The 27005-nt window shown below is 45.7% G+C and overlaps 1 protein-coding gene and 2 non-coding genes across 3 annotated transcripts in view; all 3 read left to right on the top strand.

Annotated features, from left to right (window-relative positions):
- Positions 1 to 895: 895 nt before the first annotated feature.
- Positions 896 to 27005, top strand: part of LOC148143320 (uncharacterized) — a 76566-nt gene continuing 50456 nt past the window's right edge. Inside the window, exons 1-2 of the mRNA XM_087975802.1 lie at positions 896 to 1612; positions 16923 to 16932. Of these exons, the coding sequence (XP_087831928.1) occupies positions 896 to 1612; positions 16923 to 16932 (727 nt within the window). The remainder of the gene's footprint in view (positions 1613 to 16922; positions 16933 to 27005) is intronic.
- trnan-guu (transfer RNA asparagine (anticodon GUU)) lies at positions 18834 to 18907 on the top strand. The gene has a single exon. It is a non-coding gene; the product is annotated as a tRNA-Asn (tRNA).
- Positions 25500 to 25571, top strand: trnae-cuc (transfer RNA glutamic acid (anticodon CUC)). Its single transcript has one exon. It is a non-coding gene; the product is annotated as a tRNA-Glu (tRNA).

Raw genomic sequence — 27005 nt, forward strand, 5'->3', positions numbered from 1 at the left:
GACGGTTCAATTCCCGCCTCAGGCGACTGACTGTGTGGAGTTTGCACATTCTCCCCGTGTCTGCGTGGGTTTCCTCCGGGTGCTCCGATTTCCTCCCACAATCCAAAAATATGCAGTTTAGGTGAATTGGCCATGCTAAATTTCCCGCAGTGTTAGGTTAGGGGTATGGGTGGGTTGCGCTTCGGCGGGGCCGTGTGGACTTGTTGGCCCGAAGGGCCTGTTTCCACAATGTAACGCACTCTAATTTTTACTACCAAAAATCAGACCTGCTCACTCTCAACAGGATCAACAAGATATTAATTTTCAGGTGGAGGGATCCAAAATTCAGAAAGATGTCAGTTGTGACTGTTCTGCTCTTCTGTCCCTGTCAGATCCTGAATCAGCACTTTCAGGAGAATTAGAATGGAGTGAGAATAGACGGAGAGAGAGAGAAGGATGGTGCTTTCAGTTTTGTGGAATAACAAAAGAAAAGAATGTTCTGCAGAAAGTAGAATTGCTTGTTCTGAATTTCTACCCTGGACTGACAGTGATGACTTTTGTAATCTCTTTTCAGAGTATTTGATATGAAGATGAAGTTTCAAAATCAACAGATGAAAGGCATATGCCTGAACCATTGACTCTCCTGCTCCTCAGATGCTGCCTGGCCTGCAGTTTTCGACTCTGATTCTCCAGCATTTGTGAGTCACTCAATCCATCAGGACTGCAACAATTTTCAACTGTGATCCAATTGGTTCCTGTTTCAGTACGTTTTCAGCATCAGTGGGACTGGAAGAGAGCCCCTACTGTTGCAGCAACGCACTGAGTGTCGAGGCTGAAACAGTTATCTGGCCTGAAAAGAGGAATTCAAGGCAGGGAGGGGACATACACGCGTTTGTGTGCAACTGTAGCTTCGGCCATGGAGAAACCATGGAAGTGTGGCGACTGCGGGAAAGGCTTCCGTGTCCCGTCTGCCCTGGAGACACATCGGCGCAGTCACGCCAGGGAGAAGCCATTCTCGTGTCCTGAGTGTGGGAAGGCCTTCAGTGATTCCTCCGCCCTGCTGAGGCACCGGCGGGTGCACACAGGGGAGAGGCCCTTCAGCTGCCCTCTGTGCAGGAAGAGCTTCAGCGATTCCTCCGCCCGGCTGAGGCACTTGCGGGTTCACACAGGGGAGAGGCCCTTCAGCTGCCTCAAGTGTGGGAAGGCATTCAACGATTCCTCCGCATTGATGAGGCACCAGTGGGTGCACACAGGGGAGAGGCCCTTCCGCTGCCCCGATTGTGGGAAGGTGTTCACTCGCTTCTCCCACCTCGTGATTCACCGGCGGGTCCACACCGGTGAGAAGCCCTTCCCCTGCCCCAAATGTGGGAAGGCCTTCAGCGATTCCTCTGACCTGCTGACCCACCAGCGGGTCCACACCGGCGAGAGGCCATTCACCTGCTCTGTCTGCGGGAAGTGCTTTACACGCTCTTCCGACCTGCTGAAGCACCAGTGGGTCCACACTGGGGAAAGGCCCTACAGCTGCTCTGTGTGCGGGAAGGGCTTTACCCAACCCTCTCACCTGCTGACACACCGGTGTGTCCACACTGGGGAGAGGCCATTCACCTGCCTCGAGTGCGAGAAGGGCTTTGCTGTCTCCTCCACTCTACTGACGTACCAGCGGGTCCACACTGGGTAGAGGCCGTTTGCCTGCCCCGAGTGTGGGCAGAGGTTCACAATGTCCTGCAGCTTGAACAAGCACCAGCGGAGGCACCAATGCTCCTAACAATCAGATTCTGCCGGTAACGCTGCTGAGGGTCACCCCCAGGACAGAACCTCCTGCCCTTTCTGACAGTGGGGGTAGTGGGAGAGTTGGTAGGTTTTTTTGTTTTCTACTGGGGGAGTGGGGGTGGTGGCTCAGTGGTTAGCACTGCTGCCTCATAGCGCCAGGGACCCAGATTTAATTCCATCCTTAGGGTGACTGTCAGTGTGGCGTTTGCATGTAATTCCCCGCTGTGTCTGCGTGGGTTTCCTCTGCATGTTGCAGTGTCTTCCCAAAGTCCAAACGTGTGCATGTTTGGGCGAATTGGCCAAGCTAAATAGTCCCATTGTGTTGATGAATGTGTAGGTGTGATGCCTTAGTTAGGGGTAGTGCAGAGTGATAGGGTAGGAAAATGTATCTGGGTGAGTTACTCTTCAAAGGGTCGCTCTGAACTTGTTGGGCAGAAGGACCTGTTTCCTCACTGTAGTGATTCTATGATTCTGTGAACGTTGCTTCCAGTGGGCGCTGCTGCTCATTGAGCCCAGGACCCGCACAAACCTACGACCACAAGACTATTGGAGCAGAAGTTAGGATATTTTGACCCATCGAATCTGCTCCACCATCTGTTAGAGACAAAATAAAAAACTGCAGATGCTGGAATCTAAAATAGACAAACAGGAGGCTGGGCACAACAAGGCAGGCAGCACCAGGAGGTGGAGAAGTTAGCATTTCAGGTATTATCCCTCAGGACTGAAGAAGGGTTCTACCCGAAACGTTGACAACTCCATCAGAAATGATTTATCAGGATGTTGTTAGGACTAGAGGGAATGGGTTTAGAGTGAAAGGGGAAAGATTTAAAAGGGACCGAAAGGGAAAACTTTTCATGCAGTGTGGTGCGTGTATGGAACAAGCTGCCAGAGGAAGTGGAGGAAGCTGGTAGAATTTAAAAGACATTTGGTTGGGGACATGAATAGAAAGGGTTAGAGGGATTTGGGCCAAGTGCTGGCAAATGGGACTAGATTAATTTAGAATATCTGGTCAGCGTGGACGAGTCGGACTGAAGGATCTGTTTCCAAGCTGTACCTCTCTATGACTAGTGGTCCTGATGTAAGTTTAGAATTGAGTAACTTTGAATAATTCAATCTTGTTGAATTCGCCTCCTGAAAGGTTTCAAATGAACCCCTCCAAGCGATATGAGTTAACTACGCCGAGTTGGATAAAGTATCCCATCAAGTTCAACACGAATGCGCAGTTGAAGAAGTTGAAGTCAGAAGTCACACAACACCAGGTTACAGTCCAACAGGTTTATTTGAAATCCCAAGCTTTGGGAGCATTGCTCCTTCATCAGTGCTGCTCCTTCATCATTTCACCTGATGAAGGAACAGTGCTTCGAAAGCTCATGAGTTCAAATCAATCTATTGGGATTGTCACCTGGTGTTGTGTGACTTCTGACCTGTCCACCCCCAGCACCTCCAAATCAGAGTTGACGAATGAGATCAGATTTTATTCAGCATGATTTAGTGAGATATTCATCTGGCTGCCCTTATGCCTGAAACATCGATTCTCCTGCTACTCGGGTGCTGTCAGGCCTGCTGTGCTTTTCCAGCACCATGCTCTCAACTCTGATCTCCAGCATTTGCAGTCCTCACTTTTTCCTGGTTCATGTGAAAACTCAACATTGTCAGAGTTACGAAGAGACGCCAGTCACAGAGTACTATAGCACAGAGACAGGCCCTTCAGCTCAAACTGGTCCATGCTGACCAAAATGTTTGTCAACACTAACCTCATTTCCCTGCACTTGGCCCATATCCTTCTCAAGCTTTCCTACCCATGTATTTTTTGAAACGTCTTTTCAATATTGTTAATGTACCTGTTTCAACCACTTCCACTGGCAGCTGTTTCCCCAGGTGAACTACACTCTGTAAATATTTTGCCCCACATTTTTTCTTCCATCTTTCTCCTCTCGCCATAAAAACGCGTCCTTGGACTTGAAATCCTCCCCCTAGGGAAGAGACAGCTACCATTAACCCAAATCTACCCCTCATGGTTTGAAAATATTGCCTCTCAACTTCCTCTGCTCCAGTGGAAAAGCATCCCAGCCTATCCAGCCTAAATTCTAATTTGATAATAATGACAGTGATGATTTTGGCTGTGTGTGTGTCAAGGATCTCTCATTTCTAAGCCAATGCTGTGCCTCTTAAGTTCACCTGATCTTAAAACGAATGGCACCCCATTCATTTAAAATGTCCATGTTTTCTGTGTAAAGTCGGTCCTGGTCAGGAAATAGGCATTGGTGTCTTATATTCCCGTAGACTTCTTGTGACCGGGTTCATATGCTCTGTTTTGAGATGTATGAGTAAATCTTCAGAACAAAAGATTAATGCAGCCCTTTATTCATGTCTCATTATTAAAAACACTTTCTCCATTTACAGATGTGATTGAGAAGCTTCTCCCAATGAATCTTTGACTGATAACCGCATTTGTCAGGCTTTTGAAAGTCACTGCAGCTCTGTCACAGCACAGGGGAGGGCTCTTTCAGACACAACGCGTCATGCAGAAAATTCTCCCACATTAGTCGAGCAAAGTAGGCGTCTTTTTAAGACATTGTGAAAATTGAAAGGGTTCAGAAAAGGTTTGGAAGGATGTTGCCGGGGTTGCAAGGTTAGAGCAACAGGGAGAGGCTGAATACGCTGGTACTATTTTCCCTGAAGCTTTAGAGTCAGCCAGAAACATCTGTTGAATCAGGAAACATCTCTTCCTGCAGCAGCTTCAGACAGACTGCTTGCTAAAACCAAAAGCAGGGGAAAAGAATGGGACAACTGCCCTTTCATTGTAGAAGTGTTTTAGAAAAAAAAGTGTCAAACCCTTTTCCCGGATTGTTGCCTTAGCCAGTATCTGTTAACCATTAGCGAAAACCTTAAACCTGGATGAATGGGAAGCCATTTACAACCCCTCCTGAAAATAAACCAACATTGTCATCTTCTTAAAGGAGCAGCATGATCACAACAAAAAGCACCTGAACTGAAACATTTGTATCAAAGGGCTGTACAGTTAGCAGGACAAGAAAACACATTTGCAATTTCACCAATCAATTTAAATCAGCCCCATTGGCTACCAAAAACTTATTAAATTTAAATCCGAAAGTTTTGACAACAGGACCAATCCTATCATAAAGAATTGGTGCTCTCAGTCATCTGTGTATGAGAGAAAGCATCATTTAGAAAAATAGAGAAGGGCATTCCTGACAGAGGAATCGGAGGAGGCATCCCCGACAGAAGATGGCACAGAATATTCCGGAAGACACATAACCTGGTTGTAATCTGAGAGATTAAATTCTATTATGTGTTATCTGAGTGGGACATGCATTGATTGGAACAGCATACCAGAAGAATCTTGATTTATTCCAGAATACTCAGTAGTTAGGACGGATTTATTCAGTTTGTTAGTAGTTTTGTTCATTTGTTCACCGTGAGAGTTGGTTAAATAAATTGCTGATTGTCGGTTGTAAAGTGTCAGGGATTTACTTTTAACACTACAGCAGGTTACACCACTTATCACACTGACTTCACAGATTAAAGGGCAACGTGCCACTCTTTGGACGTTTCGGTTTGAGATCTTGTAGAGTGGTGGGGCGGGGTTCAGCCTTCGCTTTATAACAGTATTGATGACATTCTCTTGAATGCAATGGAGTCAATACTAATCCCAGCCTCTTGGTGTGGTTGTGGGTGAATCACCTTAATTTGGCTCCTGACTCAGAAACCGGACAGACAATCAAATGCTGAAACAATGATTTGCACTTTATTGCACGTAGCAACCACAAATAAAACCTCTCAAGTTCATTCAGCTTCACCACCCCCCCCCCCCCCACCCCCCAAATATGGCTATCACCCAGTTGATGGCTGAATTTAACTGGGTTTCCACCGACAGTGCCCATCTCTGGAAGTGTCCAGGGTTTGATGCAGTATTATTCTTTTAAGTACTGCTGCTGCTTTATCATTCTGGAGTTGAATTTTGGTTGCGTTTCCTCAATTTCAAATCTGTGGTGTGCCTTTTTTTTAAGACTCTAACATCACCTCACATTGCTGGAGACCTCAGGTCTGTAGTTTACCTTCTTATCCTTGAGGGTTAGCTGTCTGTTTGAAACAGCCTGCCCTGTAATTAACCCCTCTATGTCAGGGCTTTCCTTCCACAGGCAGAATTAATTGTCCTTTTGTCACACCATTGTAAAATAACATTATCTTACCTGTCCCAAGAAACAACTTATTGTGTTGCCTCCTTCTTCCCAGGGATGGTTAACAAGCCATTTATCGTATTGAATCTGCTTTGCTATTCAATCATGGCTGATATGTTTCTTAACCCCATTCTCCTGTAACGTTTGAGCCCCTTGATACTCAAGAATGAGTGAATGGTGGAGCAGACTCAATGGGCTGAATGGCCTAATTTCACTTCCTGTGGTGTCACAGTTTCTCGTCAGCCCTTTCATTTCTTGCTCCAGAAAGCGTTATTGTTGACTCGTGAAGTTTGGGAAGTTCTGGAGTTTACAAGTGCACACCACGCTCCTCTATGCCTCCTCCTCAGCCTTAAAGTAAAGGGAAGATGTTTTAGAACAGAAATAAGGAAAACTTCAGACAGAGAGTGGTAATCGATGGAACTCACTGCCCCGGAAGGCTGTGGAGGTAAGATCATTGAATATATTTTCTTGAGTATCAAGAGGATCAAAGGTTATAGGGAGAACGGGGTTGAGAAACTTATCAGCCATGACTGAATGGTGGAGCAGACTCGATGGGCTGAATGGCATAATTTCTGCTCCTATAGTCTAATGATATGCTGATGTGTGGAGGGGTGAGGATGGGGGAAAAGAGATAAAGAGGGGAATACAATTAAGGTGAAGCTGGATACAGATACATAGGAAATACACAAATTGTACGATAAATTTCAGACCACATAGAAGCACTGGCAGGGCTTACTGAAGATCTACAATATGCTGCAGCTCGATATTACAAGCCCATAAACAGCTGCAAATCAGACAAGGTCTTTTCAGAAGTTGGACCATGAACGCCTGAAGCTGCTGCTGCTCTTTCTCTCTCTCTCTCTCTCTCTCTCTCTCTCTCACGCAATGAAGATTGATCTTCACCCAGACTAGAACTTCTTTCCTCTGTCCAAATATTTGTGAACGCAGACCTTGTTTTGAAGGATGGCATGTTGTCTGATCATTACAATTAAAGGGGTGTCTTCCCCCTGATATGCAAAGGGACAGTCAGTCAGGGGAGGGCAGGGTCACGTCTTGTGTTGTTGTGTGGAATCTGTGACAGCTGCAACAATTCATCCCAACTCCTGTACTCAGTGCTTTGACTGATGAAAGCAAGCATGCCGAAAGTCTTCTTCACCGACCTGTCTACCCATGACTCCACTTTCTAGGAGCTATGAACCTGCACCCCTACATCTCTTGGTTTGAATTACTGAATATGAAACAGATTTGGTGCTTATCTCAAATCTAATTCGGTATTTTATACTGAATGCCATGACTGATGAAGGCCAGTGTGCCAAACAATTTCTACCTGTGACTCCATTTTCAGAGAACTGTGAACCTGTACTCCAAGATCCCTCTGTTCCACTACACTCCTTAAGGTCCTACCATTCACCATGAAATTCCTACCTTGATTTGACTATACAAAATGTAAGACCTCACACTTATCTATATTAAACTCCATTTGCCATTAACTTTAAACCTATGCCCTCTAATTTTGGACTTCCCCACCCCAAGAGAGAAGACCTTGCCTATTTACCTTACCCATGTCCCTCATGATTTTATAAATGTCTTTAATGTCACCAAAGCTCCAGGGAAAATAGCTCCAATCTATTCAACCTCTTCCTGTAGCTCAAACCCTCCAACCCTGGCAGCATCCTTGTAAATATTTTCTGAACCCTTTCAAGTTTCACAACACCCTTCCTGTAGCAGAAAGCACAGAAATTGCATGCAGCATTGCAACAATGATGGAACCAATGTCCTCTCTGAAGAGGATTTTAAAACAATATTTATAACTACAAGCAAATCAGGTCAGTTGGGCATGACTTTCCCAAAGCAGTTTGTTTTGGTTGTCCTTCATTAACCTATGCTTTAAAATATATAAGAAAATATTTTGAGGGATGGGATTGTTGCTAGCACGTCCAACATTTGCTCCCCATCCCTCATGGCCTTTGGACTGAGCGATTGGCTTCCTGCGAAAAGGCAGTTGAGAGTCAACCACATTGTAGTAGGTCTGGAGTCACATGATGTGAGCGTGTGCACGCGTGTGTAGAGTTGTGAGTGGTAGATTTCCCTCCCTAAAAGAACACTTTCACAACACTCTGTCATGACTGGACAAAAACAACAGTTCTGGCAGCATCTATGAGGAGACGACAATGTTACTGTTTTGAGCCCGGTGGCCTTTCAAAATTAGGCTGGATTCAAAACATTAACTGTTTTCTTTCCACAGATGCTGCCAGACCTGCTGCATTTCCCCAGCAATTGTGCCTTTTGTTGCTGATCTCCAACAGCTGCAATTCATTGTCTTAGCCAATAATGGTTTCCTGGTTGCCAGTACAGAGACAAACTCTCATTTCCAGATCTTTTTATTCGTTGAAAATAAAGTCCACTAGCATCCATGATGGGATTTTAATTTTTGTTCTCAGAAGACCGAGATCTTTGGGCTACTTAACCAGTATCACTAGATCGCAATCTTCCCTTCACTGACAGTGACATTGACAATCTTGTCCTGAATATTTTTCTTTATTCATTCATGGAACGTGACACTTCGTCTCCCAAAAAATATCCAAGTGCCAATTCAGAGGGCAGTTAAGAGTCAACCACATGACTTTGGATCAAGAGTGACACATTCACCAAACTGGGAAAGGACTGAAGATTTCCTTCCTTAAAAAAAGGTTATTAGTGAACAAGATAGGTACTTATGATAATTGATAAGATCACTAAAGCAGCGATAAGTTTATATTCCAGATACATAAATTGATTTCAAATTGCATCGGGGCCATAGCAGCATCAATTTGAAACTCCAGATGTTAAATCCAGTAACAATGCCCAAATGCCACCAACTCCCTCCAATCTCTAGGCTTCCAACACTGACTGGTCTGTAATTGACAGTTGCATCCTTTTCCTCCTTACTATTTACTCAAAGTTTGTGCGAAGATTTGTAGCTCGGGTGCTCGTTGTTGTGTGACCCCTAGGACTCATAACGGTACACAAACCAACAGCCACGCTCAGACAACAACTCACCAGAACGAAGGACCCGATACCCAACATGAGCAAGACAGATGTAGTGTACAAAATACCATGCAAGGACTGCACTAAACACTATATAGGACAAACAGGAAGACAGCTAACAATCCGCATACATGAACATCAACTAGCCACGAAACGACACGGCCAGCTATCCTTAGTAGCCACACACGCAGACAACAAGCAACATGAATTCGACTGGGACAACACTACTATCATCGGGCAAGACAGACAGAGAACAGCCAGGGAATTCCGAGAGGCATGGCATTCATCCACAAACTCCATCAACAAACACATCGACCTGGACCCAATATACCAACCACTACAGCGGACAGCTGAAACTGACAACCGGAAGCGGCAGGGTCAGACCACTATAAACACCGGAGGAAACATCAAAGAAGCGCTTCGCAGGAGGCTCCCAAGCACTGATGATGTCGCCTAGCCAGGGGACGAAATGTTTGCAACAAAAACTTCCAGCTCGGTGAACAGAATTACTATTTACTATTCAATTCAGCCCATTGAGTTGACTCTGCCATTTGTTCAGATCACGATTATTCTGGGAAACATTTACTCCATTTTGCTGCCATTTCCCCATAATCCTCAATTCGCTTACTGATTTAAAAAAAATCTATCTCAGCCTTGAATGCACGTAACAACCCAGGCTCAACAGCCCTCTGTAGTATCAAGTTCCACAGATTTACTGCCCTCAGGAGAAATTCCTATCTGTCCTAAACATGCAATCTCTTATTTGGAGGTTACTTCCTCTGGTTCCAGTCTCACCCACTTTTCCACGTCGAGCCTGTCAAGTCTCCTCAGAATCTTGTACGTGACAATAAGGTTACCTCTAATTCTTCTAACTTCTAATAAGCACAGGCCCAAACTATTCAGTTCTCCTCATAAGACGTTCTTTCCATCCCTGGTATCATCATAGTCAACCTTCTCTGGACTGCCTCCAATGCCAATATATCTTTCCTCAGGTAAAGGGCCCTAAACTGTTCACAGTATTCAGTTGTGGCCTGACTAATGCCTTACATAGGTTCACTATAACCTCCCTACATTTCTACTCTATTGAAAAGGCCAACCTCCCATTTGCCTCCCTATTACTCACTGAAATTGGATGAAGAGATTCGTGGACGTGATTCCAAATCCCTCTATTCTAAAGCTTTCTCCATTAATATTCATTTCTTCACCTCCTGACAAACTGTATTACCTCATTTTCCCATCTGCCAAGCTTTCGCTCATTTGCTTAACCTGTCTATATCCCTCTCCAGATATCTAATGTCATCCTCACCACCTGCTTTCACATCAACTGTCTCTTCTACAAATTTAGCAATAGTACATTCACTTTACTTATCCAAGTAATTCGTATATATATTGTAAATAATGTTGGCCCCAGCGCTGATCCCTGTGGTTCACCACGAGTTACAAGTTGTCATCCTGAACATGCCCCTTACCACAACTGTGGTAGTTAGCCAATCCTCTATCCATGCTAACATACAGCCTCCGAACACTGTGGGCTCTTTGCTTACTATTTCATGAGATGTGAATGTCATTGGCTGTGCCAACAACTCTTCCCAAACACACCTTGAAAAGGTGGTGCTCAACTGCCTCTTAAATTGCTTCACAAATATGATGTGGACTGCAACAATGTTCAGGAGTGAGTTCCAGCATTTTGGTCAATAACAAAGAAACAATGCGATATATATCTTGCAGTCGGAAGCCTGTGTTCACACTTGTCTGTTCTTGGTGGTTGAGGTCATGACTTGGAAGGTGCTTTTGAACTACCGCCACTCATGCAATCAAGCCAGACTGATAGATTGTGGCCCGAGACTCTGCCATTTTGACTTCCCTCATCAATCTACATTCTTTCCAGCGAAGTTTCAGTCTCAAACCGCCACGCAATGCCTTCTGTTACGGCTTAAAAGATAAGAATACACATGATTACCAACCGTATTTTGGGTTGTATAAATCTTTGCCTGCCAGAATTATTTTCCAAAAGACTTTAATTAAACTGGGTGACTGCATGAAATGGTTTGTTGGTCAGACTATAATCATCATCCTCAAAGGAGACAATGCCAGTAATACCATTGAACTCGTCTTTTTGTTTAAAAAGCACAAATTCTTGATTTGTTTTTACAACTTACTGGCATTCACACCTGCACATTCAATGTCAAACTCAGACAACATAAATGAAATTACACCATTAATTTTGTTTTACATCAATCCAACAGATTAATTAATAATACACAGTGAATACCAAGGCTGATTAATGTGAAATTAAATTTGACTGAAAATGTAAAATCGAGATGAGAGATAACAAATGGGGGAAGGGCAGAAGGCAAGAAATGCAGCATCATAGAAGGTGCTCCTCCAGGGAGTGTATTTTACCAACTACAACTGCGAAATATAAACAAACACTCTGACATGACCCTCCGGTTTTAATGTAAACCATACTCCCATACAGTAGGTACCATTTAAATAAGTTAATAGATACCAGCCTTGAGCATATCCAGCCTCCAGCCGGACCCCCCGCTTCTTGGAGCTCGGAGAGGGGTTCCCACTCATTCATTCAACAGGAGGCGGCTCAATTTATTGTAATGGGCACGGAGGGTACAGTGGTCGTGTCTCATGTTGAGGAGGAAGCTGTTTCCTCTCATTCAACTCAAGAGGACCTATTTACTAGAGGTTTTTTTTTGTGGTGCAGCTGTAGTCACCCATAGAGCCCTGAGGCTCAGGTTCAAATCCCACTGCTCCAGTGTGTGTAATAACATTACTTCCCAAGTCACGTGCCAATTGGCACAGGGATAAGAAAATTAGGGAAGTAAACACGTCAACCTGTTCAATGCTATCTCCAATCATTTCACTTCCTGTCCCATTCGTACTCCAGGGAGCCCAGCCTCGTTTCACGAAGGTTCTTTTTGAGAAGTTTAATCGGGCATTTTTGCACAAGCCAAGTTAAGAAAGCCGGGATCTCTCGCCAGACTGCGCGGGAGACAACAACAGTAATTCTCGGCGGGGAGGCTGAATTATGAATTCACTAAAAGCCTCCCCTAAGCGATGGCACAGCGGATGCTAACGCCTGTCTCTGTGGCGCATTTGTTCAGCGCGTTCGGCCGTCAACCGAAAGGTTGGTGGTTCAAGCCCAACTATGGTGGCAGTGTTTGCTGTTCTTCCTTGGCTTCGAAGCTGCACGCTTTAAATGGGGTCAGGAAAGTGTTCTCCAAACGGAAATCCTCTCCCCAAAGGGGTTTCTGAATTGAATTAATGTCTAACGTAAGGGACTGCGGATGCTGAGAAGCCGAGACAAAAAGACAAACTCGGCAGGTTTGACAGTACCTGTCGGAGAAAACAGAATTTTGAAATGTTGTCTCTGATTCTCTTCCCACAGATGTTGCCTGACCTGCTGAGTTCCTCCTGCAATTTCTAGTTTTGTTTTAACGGAAATTTCACCTTTTGGGATGAAACATCTCGACTCGCCAAGTGTAGATATTTAACTCTTTCGAATCACTGTGAAGTGATTGGATTCAAACAAACTCTGCGATGATTCACTCTTTCTCAGCTCCAAAGGCAGGCAGACCTGGGAAGTGAAGTTGTCAGTGTGGTTCTGTATTCGTGGGCCGAGTGGTTCATGCGATGGACTTGAAATCCATTGCGGTTTCCCCACGCAGGTGTGAACCCTGCCGACTACAAAATGAGAAATGTCGTCGAAAAGAAAGGGAGCTTGCTCCCCGGCTTCTTCTTTAAGATTCAAATCAATGGAGGGGGAAAAGTATTTCACTCACATTGGGACTGGTGGGAATCTGCAACCCACTGCCTGTTCGGGTGGAACAAGCAGATACCCGCAGAGATTTGTTTGAGGCTGTGAGGAAAGTGTTTGGAAATGAGATTAGAACAGGGACGGGCATGAAATCGTGATCGAAATGAAGCAGGCACCTGAGGACAAGGGTGTTTCCTTTGCCAGTGAAAGATGCTGCTTCACAAAGTTGGGCCTGTGGAAGGGAATCAGTGACGGTGATTATCTTTGGTTGTCCACCTTGTGAAGGTTCCCATTGCTGCGCATGTCCGTGTTAACGTCAGAACTCTGCAGCATGGCGGCGTGAGGTACGCACAGGGCCGGGGCGCAATGGATGACGCATCTGACTCCACCTACCTGTTTGAAATGCAGCTCACAGCTTCTTCACACACCCCAATTAATCTTTCTCATTGTCCTGAAGCCGGCATACGGTTTGAATTCCCGATCTGCGGGAATGGGAATCTTTTCACTGTCTCGCGTCAGTCAATGTCCCTGAGAACATCGGAGTCAAGTCACAGCGCTGTCAGATGAGGGGAAGGTGAAATAGCCCCACACGCTGTTCACGGGCACATTTTACTTTCCCCAACTCACCGCCTCAACCACTGCGGCTCCTGGGAGTGGAAAGGAAACAATCACCAAAACCCAGTCTTAGCTTTGTGAATCTTCAGAAAATCAGCAAACGTTCATCCCTTCGGATTTTCTATCCTGGGCTGAGAGGGATTTGTATTGTCACTCTTTTGTAGGACATTGCAAGTGGATGTTTTGCAGAAAAGCACCACAATGCAATCTGATTAATCAGGACCTGGATGTTTTCGGTCTTTGAATGTAAGTGTTGTGCTCAACAACTTTGTTGTTCACAGTTTATAATACTTATCTTCCCAGTCCACTGTATCACGTGTCGAAAATGTTTAATTTGCGTCTTGTAATCCTTTCACTGTCTGCTAATGAGGATAGCGTTTCCGTGTTTGACCTAAATTATCTTGACCTTGCATGCCTCAAGCCTCAAGCTAATTTCACGAGAAACCTTCTCCAGTTCAAAAGCCAACTGTTAATGATGGATCTGTTTCTTGTCACGTATCCAATTTCAGATCGATGTTGTTAATGTCCCTTTTATTCCTTCAGATCCAAGTTTCGCTCTCAGGGCTAGAACAGAACTGTCACCAAATACATTTACCAATCTACGTTCATCCTACCGATTGTATTAGCATCATCAACACTTCTCATCAAAATAACTCGAGAGAGTTTTATCACAATTTTCTGTGAACAGTTCTACATTAGCTTTGCTGAATGAACCCCAAATTTCTTGAAGTGGCTCCTTATTTTCGGCCCTGATTATTAATCTCTCTATGCATGGGAATGGATCCTTCCCACCCGCTCTATCACTCATCCATGAGTGTAGTTCAGTTCGATCTCCCATCAGCCTCCTCTGTCCTGATCAAATCCAGGGGAACAGGATACGTTGGGGCTATGGCGCGGACAGGACAAGCCCAGTACTCACCTTTCCTGTTAAAACCATTCCATGAGAAATTTTACATCACAACTTTGGGCGTGCAGTTCTGGCCGAACACTTAAGGTGTTGGCGTAGAGATCCTTTGGGGCTCCCCCGCCCAAGGTGGTAACCTGCTGACTATGCTTTCTTCGCTGGCGATTTTAAATGACTTCCTGTTGGCTGCATTATCGCTCAAACTTCACTAAACCCGTCTCAATAAAGTCCCGCTTTCTCATGTCTGGGAATTGATTGCCATGCAGGTAACTCTGGTTCTGAACAAACAACGTACCAGCCTCATAACGCCAGCTCTGTTTACCTTTCCACAGATGCTGCTCGACCTGTTGGCTTTCTGCAGTATTCTCTGTGTTTATTAGGCACAAGTGCTGCTTTTCATTCAAGAACTTCAATCCCTGTCCTCTGGTAACTGACTCTGGTCAGTGGCAATTGATTCTTCTGATCATTAATCTGCCCATTCCCACCGCTTCTTCTCCCATCATTACCAACAGCCCCAGGAAATCTCCAGTTAACCTTCTTTGCTCCAAAGCGAACATTCCCAACGTTGAGAATGTCTCTCCAAAATGGAAATTCCTCATCCCTGGACATGACGCAAGGGGTACAATTGGGAAGAGATTTTGGCAAAATATTGTCAGTTAGGAAATGGAAAAATGTTCATGAAGCAAAACAGAAATCCCAGTCTCCAGCTTTGTGAATCTTTAGAAACTCTTTGGGAAGCGGATTTAGAGGAGAATGAAAGATGAACTGTCCGATTGAGTAGAGACTGTCCTGACACCGTCCCCTTTTTGTTAAGGCCGGGAAATTGACTCTGATGTTCACGGGACATGAACTGATCTGAGACATTGAAAGAATTGTCGTTCCTGCACATCAGGAATTCAAACCCCTTCTCGCCTCCGAGCCAATGAGAGAACTCGGGAACAGGCAAAACACTGAAAGGCTCGAAGGGAGACGGCCCCGGAGTAAGAAAGCTAGTTCCTCCTGACGTGGATGAGTCTCCAGAGAGTGGGATCAGACTTTCCCCGGTGTCTCCACAATAAATATCCCAGGCGTTATTATGGAAAAGTAAAACTGATAGACGCCAAATGTAATTCTCGGCGGGATGGCTGAATTATGAATTCACTAATAGCCTCCCCTACGCGATGGCGCAGCCCTCGTCGCCGCCTGTCTCTCTGGTGCAGTTGGTCAGCGCGTTCGGCTGTTAACTGAAAGGTTGGTGGTTCGACCCCATCCAGGGGCGTTGTGTTCGCAGTTCTTCCTTGGCTTCGAAGCTGTACGCTTTTAATGGGGTCAGGAAAATGTTCCCCAAACGGAAATCTTCTCCACCAAGGGGTTTCTGAATTGAATTAATGTCTAACGTAAGGGACTTCGGATGCTGAGAAGCCGAGACAAAAAGAGAAATTCGGCAGGTTTGACAGTACCTGTCGGAGAAAACGGAATCCTGAAATGTTGCCTCTGATTCTCTTTCCACAGATGTTGCCTGACCTGCTGAATTCCTCCTGCAATTTCTAGTTTTGTTTTTAACTGAAAGTTCATTTCATCTTTTGGGATGAAACACCTAAATATCTGCAAACACCGTGTGCAGATATTTAACCCTTTCGAAACACTGTGAAGTGATTAGATTCAAACAAACTCTGCGATGATTCACTCTTTCTCAGCTCCACAGGCAGACAGACCTGGGAAGTGAGGCTGTCAGTGTGGTTCTGTATTCGTGGGCCGAGTGGTTAATGCGATGGACTTGAAATCCATTGCGGTTTCCCCACGCAGGTGTGAACCCTGCCGAGTACAAAATGAGAAATGTCGTCGAAAAGAAAGGGAGCTTGCTCCCCGGCTTCTTCTTTCAGATTCAAATCAGTGGAGGGGTAAAGTATTTCACTCACATTGGGGCTGGTCGGGAATCTGCAACCCACTGCCTGTTCGGGTGGAACAAGCAGGTACCCGCAGAGCTTCGTTTGAGGCCGTGAGCCAAGTGTTTGGAAATGAGATTAGAACAGTGAGGGGCTTGAAATCGTGATCGAAATGAAGCAGGCACCTGTGGACAAGGGTGTTTCCTTTGCCAGTGAAAGATACTGCTTCACAAAGTTGGGCCTGCGGAAGGGAATCAGTGACGGTGATTATCTTTGGTTGTTCACCTTGTGAAGGTTCCCATTGCTGCGCATGTCCATGTGAACGTCAGAACTCTGCAGCATGGTGCCGTTAGATACGCACAGGGCCCGGGTGCAATGGATGACGCATCTGACTCCACCTACCTGTTTGAAATGCAGCTCACAGCTTCTTCACACACCCCAATTAATCTTTCTCATTGTCCTGAAGCCGGCATACGGTTTGACTTCCCGATCTGCGGGCATGAGAATCTTTTCACTGTCTTGCGTCAGTAAGTGTCCCCGAGAACATCAGAGTCAAGTCACAGCGCTGTCAGATGAGGGGAAGCTGAAATAGCCCCACACGCTGCTCACGGGCACATTTTACTTTCCCCAACTCACCGCTTCAACAACTGCGGCTCCTGGGAGTGGAAAGGAAACAATCACCAAAACCCAGTCTTAGCTTTGTGAATCTTCAGAAAATCAGCAAACGTTCATCCCTTCGGATGTTCGATCCTGGGCTGACAGGGATGTGTATTGTCACTCTTTTGTAGAACATTGCAAGTGGATGTTTTGCAGAAAAGCACCACAATGCAATCTGATTAATCAGGACCTGGATGTTTTCGGTCTTTGAATGTAAGTGTTGTGCTCCAGAACTTTGTTGTTCACAGTTTATAATACTTATCTTCCCAGTCCCCTGGATCACTTGTAGAAAATGTTTAATTTGCGTCTTGTAATCCTTTCACTGTCTGCTAATGAGGATAGCGTTTCCGTGTTTGACCTATATTATCTTGACCTTGCATACCTCAAGCCTCAAGCTAATTTCACAAGAAAGCTTTTCCAGTTCAAAAGCCAACTGTTAATGATGGCTCTGTTTCTTGTCACGTATCCAATTTCAGATCGATGTTGTTAATGTCCCTTTTATTCCTTCAGATCCAGGTTTCGCTCACAGGGCTAGAACAGAACTGTCACCAAATACATTTACCAATCTACGTTCATCCTACCGATTGTATTAGCATCATCAACACTTCTTATCAAAATAACTCGAGGGACTTTCATCACAATTTTCTGTGAACAGTTCTACATTAGCTTTGCTGAATGAACCCCAAATTTCTTGAAGTGGCTCCTTATTTTCGGCCCTCATTATTAATCTCTCTACGCATGGGAATGGATCCTTCCCACCCGCTCTATCACTCATCCATGTGTGTAGTTCAGTTCGATCTCCCATCAGCCTCCTCTGTCCTGATCAAATCCAGGGGAACAGGATACGTTGGGGCTATGCCGCTGACAGGACAAGCCCAGTACTCACCTTTCCTGTTAGAACCATTCCATGAGAAATTTTACATCACAACTTTGGGCGTGCAGTTGTGGCCGAACACTTTAGGTGTTGGCGTAGAGATCCTTTGGGGCTCCCCCGCCCAAGGTGGTAACCTGCTGACTATGCTTTCTCCGCTGGCGATTTTAAATGACTTCCTGTTGGTTGCATTATTGCTCAAACTTCACTAAACCCGTCTCAATAAAGTCCCGCTTTCTCATGTCTGGGAATTGATTGCCATGCAGGTAACTCTGGTTCTGAACAAACAACGTACCAGCCTCATAACGCCAGCTCTGTTTACCTTTCCACAGATGCTACTCGACCTGTTGGCTTTCTGCAGTATTCTCTGTGTTTATTAGGCACAAGTGCTGCTTTTCATTCAAGAACTTCAATCCCTGTCCTCTGGTTACTGACTCTGGTCAGTGGCAATTGATTCTTCTGATCATTAATCTGCCCATTCCCACCGCTTCTTCTCCCATCATTACCAACAGCCCCAGGAAATCTCCAGTTAACCTTCTTTGCTCCAAAGCGAACATTCCCAACCTTGGGAATGTCTCTCCAAAATGGAAATTCCTCATCTCTGGACATGACGGAAGAGGTACAATTGGGAAAAGATTTTGGCAAAATATTGTCAGTTAGGAAATGGAAAAATGTTCATGAATCAAAACAGAAATCCCAGTCTCCAGCTTTGTGAATCTTTAGAAAATCTTTGGGAAGCGTATTTAGAGGAGAATGAAAGATGAACTGTCCGACTGAGTAGAGACAGTCCAGACACCGTCCCCTTGTGAAAGAGGCCGGGAGATTGACTCTGATGTACTCGGGACATGAACTGATCTGAGACATTGAAAGAATTGTCGTTCCTGCACATCAGGAATTCAAACCCCTTCTCGCCTCCGACCCAATGAGAGTACTCGGGAACAGGCAAAACACGGAAAGGCTCGAAGGGCGACGGCCCCGGAGAAAGAAAGCTAGTTCCTCCTGACATGGATGTGTCTTCAGACTGTCCCCGGTGTTTCGACAATAAATCTCCCAGGCTTTATTATGGAAAAGTAAAACTGATAGATGACAATTGTGATTCTAGGCGTGGAGGCTGAATTACGAATTCGCTAATAGCCTCCCCTAAGCGATGGCGCAACCGTCGTTGTCCCCTGTCTCTGTGGCGCAATTGGTCAGCGCGTTCGGCTGTTGACCGAAAGGTTGGTGGTTCGAGCCCACCCAGGGGCGGTGTGTTCGCTGTTATTCCTTGGTTTCAAAGCTGTGTGCTTTTGATGGGGTCAGGAAAATGTTCCCCAAACGGAAATCTTCTCCACAAAGGGGTTTCTGAATTGAATTAATTTCGAACGTCAGGGACTGCGGATGCGGAGAAGCCGAGACAAAAAGAGAAACTCGGCAGGTTTGACAGTACCTGTCGGAGAAAACAGAATCCTGAAATGGTGCCTCTGATTCTCTTTCCACGGATGTTGCCTGACCTGCTGATTTCCTCCTGCAATTTCTAGTTTTGTTTTTAACTGAAAGTTCATTTCATCTTTTGGGATGAAACACCTAAATATCTGCAAACACCGTGTGCAGATATTTAACTCTTTCGAAACACTGTGAAGTGATTGGATTCAAACAAACTCTGCGATGATTCACTCTTTCTCAGCTCCAAAGGCACACAGACCTGGGAAGTGAAGTTGTCAGTGTGGTTCTGTATTCGTGGGCCGAGTGGTTAATGCGATGGACTTGAAATCCATTGCGGTTTCCCCACGCAGGTGTGAACCCTGCCGAGTACAAAATGAGAAATGTCGTCGAAAAGAAAGGGAGCTTGCTCTCCGGCTTCTTCTTTCAGATTCAAATCAGTGGAGGGGGAAAAATATTTCACTCACATTGGGGCTGGTCGGGAATCTGCAACCCACTGCCTGTTCGGGTGGAACAAGCAGATACCCGCAGATCTTCGTTTGAGGCTGTGAGAAAAGTGTTTGGAAATGAGATTAGAACAGTGAGGGGCTTGAAATCGTGATCTAAATGAAGCAGGCACCTGAGGACAAGGGTGTTTCCTTTGCCAGTGAAAGATACTGCTTCACAAAGTTGGGCCTGTGGAAGGGAGGCAGTGACGGTGATTATCTTTGTTTGTTCACCTTGTGAAGGTTCCCATTGCTGCGCATGTCCGTGTTAACGTCAGAACTCTGCAGCATGGTTAGATACGCACAGGGCCCGGGTGCAATGGATGACGCATCTGACTCCACCTACCTGTTTGAAATGCAGCTCACAGCTTCTTCACACACCCCAATTAATCTTTCTCATTGTCCTGAAGCCGGCATACGGTTTGAATTCCCGATCTGCGGGAATGGGAATCTTTTCACTGTCTTGCGTCAGTCAGTGTCCCCGAGAACATCAGAGTCAAGAAACAGCGCTGTCAGATGAGGGGAAGCTGAAATAGCCCCACACGCTGCTCACGGGCACATTTTACTTTCCCCAACTCACCGCCTCAACCACTGCGGCTCCTGGGAGTGGAAAGGAAACAATCACCAAAAGCCAGTCTTCGCTTTGTGAATCTTCAGAAAATCCGCAAACGTTCATCCCTTCGGATTTTCTATCTTGGGCTGACAGGGATGGGTTTTGTCACTCTTTTGTAGGACATTGCAAGTGGATGTTTTGCAGAAAAGCACCACAATGCAATCTGATTAATCAGGACCTGGATGTTTTCGGTCTTTGAATGTAAGTGTTGTGCTCAACAACTTTGTTGTTCACAGTTTATAATACTTATCTTCCCAGTCCACTGTATCACTTGTTGAAAATGTTTAATTTGCGTCTTGTAATCCTTTCACTGTCTGCTAATGAGGATCGCGTTTCCGTGTTTGACCTAAATTATCTTGACCTTGCATACCTCAAGCCTCAAGCTAATTTCACGAGAAACCTTCTCCAGTTCAAAAGCCAACTGTTAATGATGGCTCTGTTTCTTGTCACGTATCCAATTTCAGATCGATGTTGTTAATTCCCCTTTTATTCCTTCAGATCCAGGTTTCGCTCACAGGGCTAGAACAGAACTGTCGCCAAATACATTTACCAATCTACGTTCATCCTATCGATTGTATTAGCATCATCAACACTTCTCATCAAAATAACTCGAGAGACTTTCATCACAATTTTCTGTGAACAGTTCCACATTAGCTTTGCTGAATGAACCCCAAATTTCTTGAAGTGGCTCCTTATTTTCGGCCCTGATTATTAATCTCTCTATGCATGGGAATGGATCCTTCCCACCCGTTCTATCTCTCATCAATGTGTGTAGTTCAGTTCGATCTCCCATCAGCCTCCTCTGTCCTGATCAAATCCAGGGGAACAGGATACGTTGGGACTATGGCGCGGACAGGAAAAGCCTAATACTCACCTTTCCTGTTAGAACCATTCCATGAGAAATTTTAGACCACAACTTTGGGCGTGTAGTTGTGGCCGAACACTTAAGGTGCTGGCGTAGAGATTCTTTGGGGCTCCCCCGCTCAGGGTGGTAACCTGCTGACTATGCTTTCTTCACTGGCGATTTTAAATGACTTCCTGTTGGCTGCATTATCGCTCAAACTTCACAAAACCCGTCTCGATAAAATCACGTTTTCTCATGTCTGGGAATTGATTGCCATGCAGGAAAATCGGGTTGTGAACAAACAACGTACCAGCCTCACAACGTCAGCTCTGTTTACCTTTCCACAGATGCTGCTCGTCCTGTTGGCTTTCTGCAGTATTCTCTGTGTTTAATCGGCACAAGTGCTGCTTTTCATTCAAGAACTTCAATCCCTGTCCTCTGGTTACTGACTCTGGTCAGTGGCAATTGATTCTTCTGATCATTAATCTGCCCATTCCCACCGCTTCTTCTCCCATCATTACCAACAGCCCCAGGAAATCTCCAGTTAACCTTCTTTGCTCCAAAGCAAACATTCCCAACCTTGGGAATGTCTCTCCAAAATGGAAATTCCTCATCTCTGGAAATGAATCATGGCGTACAATTGGGAAGAGGTTTTGGCAAAATATTGTCAGTTACGAAATGGAAAAATGTTCATGAAGCAAAACAGAAATCCCAGTCTCCAGCTTTGTGAATCTTTAGAAACTCTTTGGGAAGCGTATTTAGAGGAGAATGAAAGATGAACTGTCCGACTGAGTAGAGACAGTCCAGACACCGTCCCCTTGTTGAAGAGGCCGGGTGATTAACTCTGATGTTCTCGGGACATGAATTGATCTGAGACATTGAAAGAATTGTCGTTCCTGCACATCAGGAATTCAAACCCCTTCTCGCCTCCGAGCCAATGAGAGAACTCGGGAACAGGCAAAACACGGAAAGGCTCGAAGGGCGACGGCCCCGGAGTAAGAAAGCTCGTTCCTCCTGACATGGATGTGTGTCCAGCCTGTCCCCGGTGTCTCCACAATAAATCTCCCAGGCTTTATTATGGAAAAGTAAAACTGATAGACGACAACTGGAATTCGAGGCCGGGAGGCTGACTTATGAATTCAATAATAGCCTCCCCTAAGTGATGGCGCAACCCATGTCATCGCCTGTCTCTGTGGCGCAATTGGTCAGCGCGTTCGGCTGTTAACCGAAAGGTTGGTGGTTCAGAGCCCACCCAGAGGCGATGCCCGTCTCGCTGCCTGTCTCTTTAGCACGCCACCCTGTTCCCTGGCCAACATCTCTGTCTCAGGCATGCAGCAGTGTTCCAGCAAAGCTCCGCTCCAGATGGAAGACCAGCGCCTCATTTTCCGTTTGGAATCCTCCAGTCTTCAAGATCGAGTTCAATATTATTTGGATCCGAACTCCCGCATGCCCTTGATCCCTACCACACCCACACGAGGCCGTGTTATCACATCGTCTGCTGTTACACACGACTTATTGTTCGCCAGGAATAGTCTCCATGAACAGTTAGTCAAACCCGACACAGATCGTTATTCTCTCCTTTGTCCCTCCAATGTTCTCCCTCTGAACTAGTGGCAAAGAGAGCAATGTGGATTGATATCCCTGAGCCAGCTCTATGTCCCATCTCCAGGAACCGGGTCTCTCCACTGGCGGATAATTAAACCACTTTGTTGTTGCGTTGACGTGAGGAGATTGTATAAATATAAACTTTTCTAAATCCCCACCTTCCGTTGATTGAACTGTGAGTTCACTCTGAATCACAACACGTGTCACAGCGCAATTTGAGGCCCACATTAGTTCTGCTGGTTCTACACAGCAAGTAAATGAGAGTCTATTCGTATCATTCTCTTGCCTTCGCCCTGTAAATCTCCACATTGTTACTTTGGACATGACCACCGAATGCCCTTTTGTGTTCTTGAATCTGCCTCCTTGTCACGGTCGGACAGGGACAAGAAAGTGTTCTTCCTAATGTCGCTTTTACTTTTTTTACCAAATGCCTTGAAATCTCTGACAATTTTTTGGGAAATTGAAAGGATTCTCATTCCTGCACATGAGGTTGAATTGATTTAATTTCTAACGTAAAGGACTGCGGATGCTGAGAATCAGAGACACAAAGAGGAGCTGCTGGAGAAACTCAGCAGGTTTGGCAGTACCTGTGGGAGAAAACAGAGTTCTGAAATATTGTCTCTGATTCTCTTTCCACCGATGGTGCCTGACCTGCTGAGTTGCTCCTGCAATTTCTGTTTTTGCTTTTAACTGAACGTTTATTTCATCTTTCGTGATGAAACAACCAGACTCGCCATGTGCAGATATGTAACCCTTTCGAAACCTGTGAAGTGATTGTATTCAAACAAACCCAGCAATAACTCACTATTTCTCAGCTCCACAGGCAGAGAGACCTGGGAAATGAAGCTGTCAGTGTGGTTCTTTGTTCGTGGGTCGAGTGGTTAATACGATGGATTTGAGATCGATTGCGGTTTCCCCACGCAGGTGTGAACCTTGCCGACGACAGTTGAGAAATGTCGTCAAAAAGAAAGGAAGACTGTTCCCCGGTTTCTTCTTTAAGGTTCACATCAGTGGAGGGGTTGGAAATCTGCAACCCATTGCCTGTCAGGGTGGAACAAGCAGATACCCACAGAGCTACTTTTGAGGCTATGAGCCAAGTGTTTGGAAATGAGACGAGAACAGTGAGGGGCGTGAAGTCGTGATCGAAATGAAGCAGGCACCTGAGGACGAATGTGTTTTATTTGCCAGTGAAAGATACTGCTTCACCAAGTTGGGACAATGGAAGGTAAGCAGTGACGGTGATTATCTTTGGCTGTTCCTCTTGTGAATGTTCCCATTGCTGCGCATGTCCGTGTTAACGTCAGAACTCAGCAGCATGGCGGGGTCAGGTACGCACAGGGCCGGGGGCGCAATGGATGAGGCATCTGACTCCACCTACCTCTTTGAAATGCAGCTCACAGCTTCTTCACACACCCCAATTAATCTTTCTCATTGTCCTGAAGCCGGCATACGGTTTGAATTCCTGATTTGCGGGAATGGGAATCTTTTCACTGTCTCGGGTCAGTAAGTGTCCCTGAGAACATCAGAGTCACGTCACAGCGCTGTCAGAGGAGGGGAAGCTGAAATCGCTCCACACGCTGCTCATGGACATATTTCACTTTCTCCAACTCACCTCCCCAACCACTGCGGCTCCTGGGAGTGGAAAGGGAACAAACACCAAAACCCAGTCTCAGCTTTGTAAATCTTCAGGAAATAAGAAATCTGTTCATCCTGTTGGATCTTGCATCCTGGCCTGACAGCGTTGATTTTAAATGGCTGTCCAGTTAGTGCCGATTCGTTTTGGCTGAAAAAAATATTCCTTATCTCATCCCAGCATTTCTTGCCACAGAGAACTGTGCGGCAGAGTTCATGTATATATTTCCTTGTATGGTATTTTGTAAATAACATTCGTTTGCGGGTTGTTTGTATAGGCTATTCCAGGTTCATTAGCCGCTGTTTAAGTGTGTTGGTAGGTTTGTGGGCTACCATGATGCTGAGAGCGTTGAGTTGTCTGGACATCATTTCCCAGATGTCTTTTATGTAAAGTAATGTGGCTAGGGTTTCTGCACACGTTGTGTCTGCTTGTGTCAGTTTGTTGATGTGAAATCGACACACTGGGTTTATTGGGTAGGCAAAAGTGCGGATTGCAGATGCTGGAAACCAGAGTTTAGATCAGAGTGGTGCTGGAAAAGCACAGCAGGTCAGACAGCTTCCGAGGAGCAGGAAAATCGACTTTTCGGGCAAAAGCCCTTCATCAGGAATGGAAGCAGGACGCCTCCAGGGCGGAGAGATAAATTGGGGGGTGGAGGTGTGCTGGGCCGAAGGTAGCAAACAGTACAATAGGTGAATGGGGGTGGGGATGGAGGTGAAAGGTCAGAGAGGAGGGTAGAGCGAATAAGTGGGAAGGGAGATTGGCAGGTAGGACAGGTCATGAGGATAGCACTGTGCTGGAAGTTTGGAACTGAAGTAAGGTGTGGGGAGGGGAAATGAGGAAACTGGTGAAGTCTACATTAATGTTCTGGGTTTGAATTTATCCGAGGTGGAAGATGGGGCGTTCTTCCTCCAGGCATCGGGTGGGGAGGGAGCGGCGATGGAGGAGGCCCAGGACCTGCATGTCCTCGGCAGAGTGGGAGGGGGTGTTGAAATGTTGGGCCAGAGAGCGATGGGGTTGATTGTTGCGGGTGTCCCGGAAATATCCCCTCAAGCGCCGTGACTGGACTCTGCGAGGAGTCTCCAGCCTCCCCAATGTAGAGGAGACCGCATCGGGAGCAATGGATACAAGAAATGACATTGTTGGATGCACAGGTGAAAGCTTGCTGACGACCGCGGCCCAGGTTCGATTTCCGGGCAGGAAAGTAATTTTTAGGAGAGCTGACAAGCGGAATCCGCATCTCCCTGGTGGTCTAGTGGTTAGGATTTGGCGCTCTCACCACCGCGGCCCGGGTTCGATTCCCGGTCAGGGAAAACATTTTCAGCGGTGCAGGCTATCCATTCTTCTTAAATGCGCTGTGTAATTATTTATAGTCGTTCCTGGGTGCTGCAGTGTGTCGTGGCTCGTTGAAATAGTGTCCTGATTCAGATTTGTTTGTTTGTGGAGGGATGATTGCTTCTGTAGTTCAGTACTTGGTTCGTATGCGTTGTTTTCCTGTAGACGCTGTTTTGAATTTACCATTGACTGTTCGCTCTACTGTGACATCTTGAAATGGCACTTTGTTGTTGTTCTCCTCTTTTGTGAATTTTATGTCAGCGAGGATATTGTTGATGGTGTTGTAGGTTTCCTCTAATTTGTTTCATTTTTTGATGACAAAAGTGTCATCACTGTAGTGGACCCAAAGTTTGGGTGGATCGTTGGAAGGGCTGTTTGTTCGAGTCTCTGCATTATTGCTTCTGCTCGGAATCCTGATACTGGTGGTTTCATGGGTATTTCGTTGATTTGTTTGGAGGGCTTGTTACTGAATATGAAGTGGGTGGTAAGACACAGTTCTACGAGGTTGACAGTGCTATCTTTGCTGATGAAGTTGGTGCTGTGTTTGTGTCTCTGGTTCTTCGAGTAGTGTCTTCAGTTTTGTTTGGCCAAGTTGATGTTAATGGATGTGAACAGGGCTGCTATGTCAAAGGACAGCATTATTCCATCCTCTTCTATCTTAGTGTCTTTAGTGTTCAGGAATTCTTGGATGGAGTAAATGGAGTGGCGTGAATCTTCGACTTGGTGTTTTCAGTGGAGGCCTTTGACTAGTCTGCATATTGGTGTTCCAAATGGTGAGGCTTTGGGGCTGAGGGGGGCTCCTGGTTTGAAGAGGAGAACAACAACAAAGTCCCATTCTTAGATGTCACAGTAGAGCGAACAGTCAATGGGGGAACTTCAAACTAGCGTCTACAGAAAAACAACACACACAAACCAAATATTTAACCACAGAAACAATCATCCCAACAACCACAAACGTTGCTGCATCAGGACATTATTTCAACGAGCCACTACACACTGCAGCACAGAGAAACTACGAAGAGCAGAAGAGGAATACGTATATAGTGTATTTAAGGAGAACGGGTACCCAATAAACCCAGTCCGCCGATTTCTCATTGATGCTTCCAAGCTGACTTTCAAAAATTCGTTTGTCCCTCCATTCTTTCCTGTTTGTTTTTTGTGGGTTTTGAAAGCTTTCGCGATCCTCTGACTGAGTATTGGAGTTGGGAAGTTATGTTGTGGCTGTACAGGACATTGGTTAGACCACTTTTGGAATATTGTGTGCAATTCTGGTCTCCCTCCTATCAGAAGGATATTGTGAAATTTGAAAGGGTTCTGAAGCACCAGTGGGTCCACAGAGGGGAAGAGGCCCTTCTGCTGCCCTGAGTGCGGGAGGGCCTTCAGTGATTCCTCTGCCTGCTGCCGCAACAGTT

Source organism: Chiloscyllium plagiosum, unplaced genomic scaffold, assembly GCF_037043375.1.
Source record: "Chiloscyllium plagiosum isolate Xiang-an unplaced genomic scaffold, Cpla_swu_hap1 HiC_scaffold_27, whole genome shotgun sequence".
NCBI lineage: Eukaryota > Metazoa > Chordata > Chondrichthyes > Orectolobiformes > Hemiscylliidae > Chiloscyllium > Chiloscyllium plagiosum.